Source organism: Muscardinus avellanarius (assembly GCF_963383645.1).
Source record: "Muscardinus avellanarius genome assembly, chromosome: X".
Classification (NCBI taxonomy): Eukaryota; Metazoa; Chordata; class Mammalia; order Rodentia; family Gliridae; genus Muscardinus; species Muscardinus avellanarius.
This window is the reverse complement of record NC_137792.1, coordinates 22693176-22706399: the sequence shown is the minus strand read 5'-3', so window position 1 is coordinate 22706399 and position 13224 is coordinate 22693176. Positions and strand designations below refer to the sequence as shown.

At 32.7% G+C, this 13224-nt stretch overlaps 1 protein-coding gene across 1 annotated transcript in view; it reads right to left on the bottom strand.

Moving 5' to 3' along the window:
• IL1RAPL1 (interleukin 1 receptor accessory protein like 1) overlaps window positions 1–12538 on the bottom strand; it is a gene marked incomplete at both ends in the record, with an annotated part of 1089212 nt that extends 1076674 nt beyond the window's left edge. The window contains one exon of the mRNA XM_080718753.1: window positions 12457–12538. Coding sequence (XP_080574879.1) covers window positions 12457–12538 — 82 coding nt within the window. The remainder of the gene's footprint in view (window positions 1–12456) is intronic.
• Between the last annotated feature and the right edge of the window lie 686 nt (window positions 12539–13224).

Here is a 13224-nt window from a genome sequence, read left to right as displayed (position 1 = left end):
TTAAGAATTCTGACCTTCAGAACTGTAAGATAATAATTTGTTGTATTTTTTTTTCCTTTTTGGTACTGAGGATAGAGTCCAGCGGTATTCTACTTCCAAGCTACATCCCAGCCCTTTCTATTTTTTTTTTTTGAAACAGGATCTGGTTAACCCTGCTAAGTTACTGAAGTTCTTGCTAAAGTGCCAAGGCTGGCCTTAAACCTGTGATCCTACTGTATTAAGATTACAGTACTAAGTACTAAGTACTAAGATTACAGGCGTGGTTCACCATGCCCAACATGGCTGTTGTTTTAAGTAACTACATTTATGGTAATTTGTTGCAAGCACAATAGGAAAATAATGTTACAACTGTGTTTCTCATATCACTATTTTTACAAGGTTTTTAATAGTAGAGATGGCATATTGTTCATATTTTTGGCCACTCCAATAAATCAGTCCAATTACTTATTTATAATATTTTAAAAATATTTGCTAAAGATTAGAAGTAAAAAGGACTAACTAGTGAACATGAAAAAATAAGGCCTATGGTATCACTAATCCAAAGTTATAATGGGAAAAACATGTAATTACAAAAATGAGTTTTCCATATGTTTCCAAGAAAAGCCATTACTAAAGTTATATTTATGTAAAGGAAGGATATAAAGAAATTTTCATAATAGAATTCATGAACAAGAAAAACTTAAAATGAAGTGATTTAACCTAAAAAAGATAAATAATTTTACTTTAAACAAACATTCTATGTTTGCTTTAAAACATCTTATAATTTTGATTTTTCAATAAGGCATTCAAAAGGAAAACTATAAATATCTAAACATTTTTTTTTGGTGGTACGGGGGTTCCTGGAAACCCTTCTACCTCTGGGCTACACTCCCAGACCTATTTTATATTTTTATTTAGAAACAGGGTGTCTTAAGCCAGCAGGGCTGGCTTAGAACCCGTGTGATCCTCCTGTCTCAGACTCCCAAGCGCGGGGATTACAAGCATGCGCCACCACGCCCAGCCAAATATCTAAACATTTTAACCTTTGTTATAACCAGGCATAGATGGTAAGTCAATGTTATTAGTGAGTACAGTAATAATGCAATAAATGCTTCATAGCACCTGTGTACACAACCAAATACATTGTCTTTTGAGTATATGAAGGAACTTCCATGCATACAACCCTAAAACAAAAATACATATTGGTATTCATTGTACGTACTCAAAACTGTGAATAAAAATTCTTTTTAAAGGTTTGGAAAGAAATGGATGGGAAGCCAGCTGTGATGGTACATGCCTGTAATCCCAGTACTTGGGAGGCTGAGACAGGAGGATTGGGATTGTGGGTTTGAGGATAGTTTCAGCAAGTAGTAAGACTCTCTTCAACCTAACAGGACCCTGTTTCAAAATAAAATAATACAATAGGACTGGGGATGTAGCTCAGAGGTAGAATGCCCCTAGGTTCAATCTTCAGTACCACACACACACAAAAAATAGATGAAACTAGAGACTATTCTGGTAATTGAGATCTGTCAGTCATAGCAGAAAGTCAAGGGTTGGATTTTTTTTTTATTATATGTGGAAGCTAGAGAGAAAATAGAAATCATAGGGTACTTTAACTAATGTAGAGAGAGACCTGCAGAGTAGCAGAAGGAGTTTAGGGAGGGAGTTGGGTTGGAGAAGAGGGAAGACTGAAGAAGGAAATATTTTAAATAATACTATAGAAATATGTGAAGCCATTACTACCAATTTCATGAACATGTACAGGAGGAAGGGAGGAAAGAGGAACATGGTAGGATGTGGAGGGACATACAACAGTTATGTGCATGTATGTTTTTATCACATTGAACCTCACTATGATGTATAATTAAACTACACTAATAAAATAATTCTAAATGTATTGTTAGTGTGTTCATACTTGTATTTGAGTCTAGTGTGCATTTATGTATATTTCTGTGTATATTTATTACTGTTTTTTATTTGAAAAGGCATTTAAAGAGCTGAAACCCTTTGGAAGTTTTTCATTTTTAAAAAAGTAAACATTGCCAACTAAAAATTTCTTTTGGGTCTCATTCTCTTGGCGTTTGTAGATAATGACAATTGCTTCATTTGTGTGTGTGTGTGTGTGTGTGTGTGTGTGTGTGTGTGTGTGTGTTTATGGTGCACTGGGGATTGAACCCAGAGGCATTCTACCTCCAAGCTACACCCCCAGCCCGATTTTATTTCTTATTTGGAAACAGGGTTTCACTAGGTTGCTGAGAGCCTTGCTAAATTACAGAGGCAAGCTTTCAATCTGCGATTCTCCTGTCTCAGCCTCCCAAGTACTGAGATTACAAGCATGTGCCACCATACCCAGCCAACAATTGCCATTTCAAAATAAGTTTGCTAGTGACTAGTGCTTTCCACTTAGCTTTATTTTCCTTAGGCATTCTCATCTCATATTTCAATCCCAAATCAGTAGGAACACATGAGCCATGAAGCATGGATCTATTCGCATGTTCTTCACTTTCCTATTTTTTTTTTTACCTGCAGCACTTATTTGTATCAGTGAGCAACTAAAAACCCATTAATGATTTTTTTATCCTTTTAAAATCTGAACTATTAAAATCACAAGACTAGCCCTTCTGGCTAGCTCAGTCAATAGAGCCTGAGACTCTTAAAATCATAAGACATTAATGGCAGAAAGATATTAAAACTGATTTTAATGCTTTATATTGTGAGTGTACTTGTCCACATAATTCAACTTCTAAAAAATACAGGCCTAGAAACTGACATGATGATAACATCAAGAAATATAAATTATTTTTGTCTCAAAAAATGTTAGTAAAAAATTTTATTTAAAAATATACAAAATAAAACAGAACAGAAAATCATATACTTTTTGTAAATGTAAAGAAATAAACTGGAGAAACTAAATATTAGGGAAATATTAGGATCCTTTACAATAATCTCTGAACAATAATTAGTTGGAACTTTTTTTCTGTATTTATATTCTATCTGTATTCTGTTTATTACTGTTTTTAATCAACCCAGAGAAGCCACAAGATGGCATTGGAGAGTACAATTACTTAATAGAACATATTTTCAAGAAAAACTGGAGGAACCCTCTTTTTAGGCAGTTTTTGTATTTTCTGATATAACAATATATTTGAAAAATTAATTCATTAGAGCATAGAAACCTTTTCTCATTGTAAATAAAAATAATTTTCCTTGATCACTCACAATGTAATATTACATTACCAGTTGAGTTCAATGACAATATGCTTTTATAATTTGTAACTGGGAAATATTGTAGCACAATTATTAAAATACAAATGTCAATTGAATAGGTTGAGAATACATGCAAAGAGACTTGTGAACATGATTTAGAGAAATATTTAGAATTTTAAAACTTGGTAAAGTTATTCATTTTTTTTTACTTAAAGCAACAATTTCCATGCAAGGTATGCTTACATAGATAGATCAAGAGACAAAAATCTACAAAAAGAAATTTCTCTTACATAAGCAAACATGGACTAAAACACAGTTTTGTATTTTAAACTGCCAAACCCAATTTCACCTAAACACATCATTATCTACAAGAAAGAAAATAGTATTCACATCATTACTTTCAAGGAAAAAAAAACATATTATTTTTAATTTGGCTATGTAACAAAGCCTCATGTGCTTTGTAAACAAAAACTAAAAAAAAAAAACATATTTTCTTCTTAAATGAACCTTTTCTATAAACTGGTGACTTCAGCTTTATGATATTATAGTAAAAGCTTTGTAGCATAAAGTTAAATGCAACCAAAGGCAAAACTCAAGTACTCTGATGCTAAATTCTGCCCATCTAAATGAGTTTGAGCAATTTGTTAACATGTAAAATTATTATAGAATGTGTCACGCTTAGAGCACTTAGTGTGCATTGAAAATGTTTAATAAATGTTCATGAAATGAAAAAATGAACTGTTATTTCTACTGATGATATTTGGTACAAAACTCTTACTTAATAAAATAGAAAACCAAAGTCAGGCGTGGTGGTGCACACTTGTAAATCCCAGTGGGAGGCTGAGACAGGAGGATCACACAGGTAGGAAGCCACCCTCGGCTACATAGTGAGGCTCTCAGAAACTTAGTGAGAGCCTGTTTCCAAATAAAGTATAAAATAGGTCTGGGAATGTAGTCCAAAGGTAGAAAAGCCCCTGGGTTTCACCCCCAGTACCACCCCCACAAAAAAATAGAAAATCAAGAATATGAAGGTTAAAGGACTTGTTCAAATCTAAGCCTTATTAGAATTTGGTTTGAAACCTAATTCTCTTAATTTCCAGTGCTGTGGTGTTCATAATGTTCACTAGAGCAACTTAAATACTTTTGAAAAATAACTAAAAGCATGTATTTTTAGTGACCATTATTATAGATGAAAGTTGGAATGTCAATATTAGCTATCTATAAATGTCCTGCCAACTTGTGATAGTCAACATGAGAATTAACCATGACAAATTTTAATACACTTGTATATAATGAGAAATGCCACTTTTCTCCTCTGTATGAACTAAGAGAATGAAATTCAAATTAATATTGCCCTATCTTCAGGAGGTTAGTTTTTGGCAAACATATTTTAATTCTATGTAAAATGATTCTCGTTTGGAAAGACGACAACAGTTATAGACTTTTTTGTGTGGTACTAGTAATTGAATGTAGGAGCATTTTACTTCTGAGCTACATTCCTATTTTACCTTTTTTAAAATTTTGAAATAGGGTCTCACTAACTTGCAAAAGGCCTCACTCTAAGTTGCTGAGGCTAGCTGTCAACCTGTAAAGCTCTTGTCTCAGCCTCCCAAGTACTGGTATTACAGGTTTCTGCCACCATTCCTTTTTTTTTTTTTTTTTTACCTAAACAGAAAATCACATTTTGAACTAAGTATGGTAGTATGGGCCTGCAATCTTAGTACTTGGGAGACTGAGACAGGAGGATTCTAAGTTTGTGGCTACCCTCAGCAACATTTAGTGAGGCCCTCTGCAACTTAGTGAGATTCTGTTTAAAAAATAAAATAGATCTGGGGCGTATATATGAGATAGAAAGTTCCTGGGTTCAATCCCCACTACCACACACAAAAAAGCACAATTTCTAAAAGATAAACTTTTTAAAAGTCATATCTAACATACTGCTTTTGTATCATGGATGCTTTTATAAAAAAAATGTAACATCAACTTCTTTCAGATTCCCCTTCTTTCAGCCTCTACATTTTCTTGAATTTGACTTAATGGCTTATTTGCAGTTATCGGAATCAACTTTCTTTAGAATTTAATGCTGTCTCTTTCATTCTGAAAATGTTATTTGATTTTTCAGAATATCAATAAGTTCTCTTTATTTCTCTCTTAATCGTTCTTTGGTATCTTTATTTTACTTTCTGCTCTTTCTTTTCCAACCTCTTCAGGGCTAGTGTTCCATAGAACCCTTGATCTTTTCCCCTTTTTCTCTTCTTAACTGAATGTATTTTCTGGATTATCTAATCATATTATGCTGTCCCCAGTATAAGGATGATTTCAAAATGCATGTCTCTCTTTCCTTGATTTTTGTGATGTATCAAAAGGTTACCCACCAAAAGATATACCCAGTCAAAACTGTGAATTTGGCCTTATCTCAATATAAAATCATTTTGTATTATCAAGTGGATCCTAAGTCCAGTGACAGGTATCCTTATATAAGAAAATTAGAGGGAGATTAGGGACATAGAAGAGAGGATCATGAAAAGATGTAAGCAATATCATAGCCACAAATCAAAGATAAACTGAAACTACCAGAAACTGCAAGCGGTTATGAAGTATTCTCCCATTTTGCCTTCAGGAGTATAGTCAAACTTTTGGCCTCGAGAACTGTTATAAAACATTTTTTATTGTTTTAAGTCAACCAGTTTGTGGCAATTTGTTACAGAAGCCACAGGAAACTAATACAAATCCAGACCAATAATCATATTCTCTGTGTTTCCAGTGACTGCCACAGCTTATATGCCCCAAAGGAAACTCATTCTATCCCCTCTACCTAAATAAACTGCTCTTTCTCCTCTCCCTGTAATTGGCAGCACCATCAGTAGAAATTCTCAAATTATTTCATAATTCATCTTCAAACATTCACCTGCTACTACTTATTCTTTTTTACTTTTATCATAGAACACAGATCACATGGCCCCTTCATAAAACTTTTCAACTTCTCTGTTCATATCTTTTCTATTCCATGTCTTTCTTGAATGGCCATCCTTTATTTAGTCTCCAATTTAATAAGAAGTTTGTTTGAATTAGCTAAGTAGAAGTTGTGGCAAGCCAAACAAACAATGCTTCCTTCACTGAAAGGTATCGACATCTCTATCCCTGAAACATATGCTAGTGTTATAAGGCAAAGGGGACCTTGTGTAATTTATGAAATTAAGAATCGTAAGACAAGGAAGTTATCCTGAATTACCCAGGAAGACCCACTATAATTAGAGGGCCCTTCCAAGGGAAAGAGAGACTATTGGACCAAGATGACTAGAGAAGTGCCTGTGATGACAGAAGTAGAAGCTGAAGTGATGCTGGACCATGACTCAAGAAAAATCAGCAGATATTAGAAGCCAGTAAAACACAACGAAATGGATTATGTTCTGTAGCTTCCTGAAATTACAGTTGATTTTGGACCTCTGAACACATAAGCCACTACGTTTCTTAAATCAGCCAAGAAGACACTGATATGTCACAGTTCCTAATTTCATGTCATCTTCTGGATCACCATTAAGCCTACAGCTGACATTTTGTGGCATAGGAATTCCTCTTCTGGCTACTTGTGCTAGGTCCACACATGAAATCAATTCCTTAATATGGCTTGAAATGCCTACCACTTTCTGGCTCCCTCCCACTAACTTCTTTCCCTCACTTCTCCAATTAAATGCGCAGAACAATATATTTTTTACCCTCAGGAAACAGTGTCACATGGCTCTATTTATGAACACAAGATATTCTTCTCCCCATTAAAATACTATAGCCAATGTGGAAAATTCTTCCACATTGACTTTATCTTCTCCATGCTAACTGACCATGAACAAGGCATCATTCTTACAATGGGTTCTATTCTGTGCCAACCCTATATATCATGGTAATTACAAATGAAATTGAATAGTTAACAGTGAAAATCATGAGTATATCAGATTATTACTACACAAAGGTACTAAATAATGTTATTTTATTAAGTTTTATTTATATATTAGCTTTATTAGTTTTATTTCTTATAAATATTCTTATTAATTAATTTATTTATAAATATTTATACATTTTTATAAATATTTTTATTAATTAGTTTTATTTCTTTTGTTTCTGACTTACTATTCCAATTAAAAACTTTACTTTGAATGGCTATTAAGATTAGTTCTAATTTCAAAATATATTGAAAGTACAATAAATAGGAGAGGAAACATCCCCCCCCCAAATAAAACTGCACTTCTTCATTTCAATAAGTAAAGAAACAAAGCCTCAGAACTTTGGTCTTATAAGCCATCCCAAAGGAAAATAAGAAGAAATGCCTCATACTTTTTGACATATTTGACAAAGTAAGAATACACACATGGTAACAAAATATAAGGCAGATGCTAGGGGACTAGGTTGTCTCTTAATCATGTGGAATTAAGCTCATTGACTTTCACTAATGCCCAAGAGAATTGATGCACATAAATCACACTGACATGAAATGGAAGTATCCTACAAGACTTTTTAAATATCACTTTCTTTACACAATAATATATATATATATATATATATATATATATATTTTTTTTTTTTTTTTACTTAAAGAAGTAAAGATACAGAGATGTTTCTTAACACAAGCATTAGAACCTAAACTGTCTTTGGTTGTTTAAATACTGCTGGCTTTTATAAATTATTTTGGCCTAAAGTCCCAAGTTTGTAAAAACCTCTTGAGGTTTGCATTCTTCTTGTCAGTAAGAATTGCATCTAAATAATTGTACGCACACAGGTGTCCTCTGTCAGGTTCTTGAATGAAGAAAAGATCAAATCCCTGTGGCAATCCTTTTAATCTCTAATAGCTAGCTGCTTTAGGTAACTTTATTCATTGCAAATCCCTTCTACAATCACTTGTATTCTTTGGTTTATATAATATGGCCACTTACTCTTTTTCATATGCTCCAATAACTATGAATACATTTTTATATATTGAAGTCACTTTCTTATTTGTCTTATAGTCCTGTATCAGTAATCATGAACTATACCCTTTTCATGATGGTGACTATTGAGCAATACCGTTAAACCCAAAATGTCTGCAGGATGATATTAGTACTTTCTAAAAGTGACACTTAATGTAGTAAAGTTCCAATATAAAATATTTGAATAATTTTCCTTTTCTTCTAACAATTTTGAACTATACTTCAAGCCTACAGGTACATTCATGATTTGTAAGGGTTCATTGTCTTTATCTAGGTCCTTAACATGCCCTAGATATTGCTTATTTAAATTTCTGTATTTTGCTTCAGTAGTCTCATATAATAAATTATACTGATTTCTTTTAAAGAAAAGAACACTTTACACTAAATGACTCTATTTTATTTTAGCTTTATCTTTTTAATACTGTGTTGGCCCTGTAGAATACTCACTGGTGTAACCAAGCCTGAATATTAAAACCACTCACTCACTGATTCATGTAATCATTACTACATTAAGACATTTCCACGAGTCCTGACACTCTGAAATGTACACCATAGCTGGCACTGCAGATGTTATACACATGCATCAATTATAGTACTTACACTTACCATCTTATATTCCAGCGATAAATATGAAAGCAAAAGAAACTGACAAAACCCAACCTTCATGGCCCCTTTTCCCTTCCCTAATTTCTACATTCAGGCTCCTATAGCTTCATTTCTTTTCAGTGTCCCAATTTCTACCAAATTGCAACTCACACTTTAATTCCTCTAAACTGCTATAGTCATACTCTGTCCTTAATAGTCCTCCCACAGTTTGTTACCTTCCTACCTCCAACCTTCTCTTAGATATATAAAGTTTTAAAATATGCAACATCCACCTACACATACACATACATATATATGCATATTTATACACTTAAATGCCACACACACACACACACACATATATATGACGTGTGTGTGTGTGTGTGTGTGTGTGTGTGTGTGTATGTGTGTGTGTACCACATATAAAAGAGACCATACTAGCCTCTTTGAGTTGCCTGGTAAATATATAACTATTTATGCACTTTAATCCTTTAAACAAAGTAACGACAATATTTTATAGTTAAAAAGCTCTATGAAGACACCGTGACATTATAAAAAATATAGGCTATTTTTATTTTTATTTGCCAAAAAAGAAGAAAGCAAAGTGGTAAGGGAAAGAAAGGAAGACAGGAAAAGAAAAAAGGGGCAAACAAATAAGAACATAAAGATGTATGTTCTAAGTTGGTTAAGATATAAAGATTCTCCAAGCAAACAGTTATTTTACATATGTATTTGTTCAGAATTCTACAATGAGAGCAGCTCAAATGTTTACTTACTGAATTGCAATAACACATCAAACACTTGAGAGGGATCAGTAATATTGATAGTCTGCCTCTTTCTTCGAGAGCTGCTTATAATTTTTTAAAGTAAAAATGGTCCCAATGGAAAAATATTATTGTGTAACAAGAGCTGATTATATGCTCCCAATAATATAGAGGTTTTCATTCTAAATGGATCCACAGCCTTAGAACATTACCTAAGAGACCAGATTCAATCCTTATTTGTCACAACATACACATGCTGAAATGATATTTAAAACCAAACATTATAAGGCTATATTTTTAGCATTTCAATCAAAGATGTTATAATGATATAACTGCCTTATTAGATTTAATTTGTTCCTTAAATTAATAGCAATAGGGGTGTAAGCCAATGTGATAAAAATAATGCATCTCCAGCTTGTGTAATAAGAGCTCCTATTGCTTTCAAATTAGTTCTGTTAATGAGAAACAAATCCTTACTTTTAAATTTTTATAGAATGACCATATGTGTTAGCCTAAAGTAAACACTACAATCAATTAACATGCCATAAAAATCAACATTAGAGTGTGCATTATAATCACATTTTATATGTTCTTAATTGGTAAAATATCTATCTTTGGTTTTCAAGTGGTCACAGTGAATTTAAAATAACACTCCATTAAAAAGGTATGAAACTTTTTTCTTCATGTTTACTGAACTTTTGAAAAGATAAACAAAATCAGGAATAGGAAGAATTAAATGGCAAGAAGAAAGAATAAGGATAAATAATCCTCTTGGTTAATATGCTAGATCAAACATTAAAAATTGATTTTGACTCCCTGGCCTTGGTGCCTCTAGTTTTATATGTTGGGATGGGCATTAAGATTGGGCCATTAATCTTCCAAGGAGAAGATGCCAAGTGTACTCCTTCTCTACTTGATCTATGGAGATCAGTAATGAAGCTATTCAGTAAACTACATATCTGCTTCTTTCTGACAAACGTGCCATGGTAACAAGCAACAGTTTAAATGAATTCAAGCTATGGATTTATGTGGATAAAAATAATCTCGATTCCCAAATGCACACCTAATCTCCAAACCCCAAACAAACAGACTTCCATTCATTGGGTTTTAACCTAGATGCTTGGAAAACTGTCTTAATACACATTAAGAGAAAAGAAAAACAAAGCAGCCATGCTGCAAAACACCAGTACCTGCCTTATTTTTTTTTATTCTGTATAACAGTGTATTTTGTTTAGGAGTTGATAAGGAGTTATGTAATATTGATGATACCAAGGCCTCAAAAGTTCCACCTAACAGGACAGTAATTTAGTAGCACCCTCCTAAAATAATTATATTGATACCATTAAAATAAAAAGATGAATTTGAAACAGGTTAATGAGATTTCCCAAGTCTCTAGAGCCAAAAGAAGTACAAATTTTCCAATTGTCCCACATTTCTAGGCCTGTTCTATACTTCTCAAACATACAAAATGTGTCCTGATCTCATAAAATTTCTTGTTCCCAAGTTAGAATTTAGAATTTATATAGAATGGACCTCTCACAATTATTTTATGGTGAAAAAGTCACATTCACATTTCAGCAAATAAATTAATTATCTGATATACGCTGAAAGAACTGAAAAACATTTTTATATAATTAACTGTAATAACCAGAGAAAGTTCTAAAGATTCAATCAATAATCACAATACTCTAGGGGTTTCTCTCATTTAAAAATCTACAACAAAACAGATGAAATAATATGCAAACACAGAAACACTATTTTTTCATATTGCCTACAACTACAGCAAGGGCATATACGGCAGCTGTACAATAACCAAAATGTTCTAGAATCATTGATGGGTTTAGTAAAATTTCTTTTACTTTCAACAATGCACCAAACCCTTGTCCATGCACAAAGCTCTTTCCAATGTCTCCTCAGACTTTGTTTTCCTTTGTATGTAGCTCTTTTCGTTTTGCCATCATCATGACTTTAAAGCCTCTTAACCTAATGGAATGAGATCGTGGCCACATGGCCCCATCTCAGCCCTTCCCTTCCTTCTCATTTCTGAATTCTAAAGATGTAATTCTTGATATCACAACTCTCTACAGACTGTTTAACATCATCTCATCTACTCTTTCTCCCATTCTCACTCTGAAAGTAAAAGGTAAGATACTCTCTAGTTATAGCAACTAAACACCATGCATATCTTTTTATCCTTTATGACTAAAAGCTCTAACTTCAGAACTTCTGTAGCCTGACAAAGTGTAATTATGACAGGGCTTTATATTATCAGTGTTTGTTTAGATATATTTTGACATCAGTGTGTGTTCAATTACCTTATGCACTTCCCTAATTCCAAATAGCGACAGTCAACTTTAAATCCAAATGCCTGATAACATGTAAAGTTTCTGTAAGTTTCAACATTAATCTATTTATCAGCCTTTTATTATTCTAATCTATATTCCTGACTATTATGGTGTGTCTTTGTGACATTTTCTTAAGTAACACTAGTGCTTTCTTTAAATACTTCCAAGTGAATTCAGCAAATCAGCTGAAGTATAACCCTAAAATCTGACCTAAGCATAGCTGACAATGAAATGGTAACATTAAAGTTAACATGAAAAAATCCACAATATTTACATGTAAAAATTAAGATGACTCTCTCCATATAAAAATATTGAAAATCCTACTATATAATGAAATCAAATGAAAGATTCTGGGAGTGAATTATTCCAACTTATAGTTATCTATGACAAAAAAAAACACATTCATTTCAACTTTCTCCCACCCAAATCCTATTTCCTAGACCCCTCACTATTCCTTATTAGTATGCTCTACTATTTACCCACTTATCTACAGCATCTCCATAATATGCATTCCCAAATTATATATTCTCAAACTCTCAAAAGAGGCGCATGTGTAAATGTACTACCAACATTTTCAGCCATAAAAATGAGAAAAAAATAAGGAACACTTCTTACCAGAGCCTCTTTTGGTCACAACCTTCAAACTCTGAGTAAAAGTAGCATATAAGAGAATCAAATGCGGAATCGGAGCTTTCATCTTCCAGCTCTTAAGGGCTGTTCCCTAAAGCAAAGATAAAAAAGAACATACATTTTTAAATATGTATACCAATTTTATAAGATTTGTTGTAAGATTTTTGATCAAGCATGATTTTTGCAATGAATTACACCAAAGGAGAACATGAACAGGATCTCTATTATATTTTCCTATGTGTTATGGTCCCTACATTAAATCAAAATCAGTAATGCCAAAATTATGTCTCTACAGGCTTCTTAAAATGCTTTAAAATCTTATATTCACTTACCATAATTATATTTGAATAGGTAGAAACAATCCTTTCCAGAGGACTATTTCACTAACAATTTATTTTAATATAAATCGCCCTAACTGGCATTTTCAACTATTCCAAGGTACAATAGAATGTGGTTTTACTCAGTATAATTCTTTCCAGTGAAAATTAAATAATAAATTGTATGCATCAAATATTTAATAGCAATTTTGAAAGTCTCTTTCAAGAAACTAAAAAACACTTTCAGAGAATTTTATAAATTTGTCTGTATGAAAATAAGGTATACTGTCAATGAAAGCTATGAAGTATACATGATTTCTTCCTATTACAAGGCTCTCAATAGAATTTCAGAAAGGACACTATCTCAGTGTTTGGATCTCAAAAGGGGAAATATTTCCCTTGAAAATAACTGAATACACATCACTTACCTCAAAAA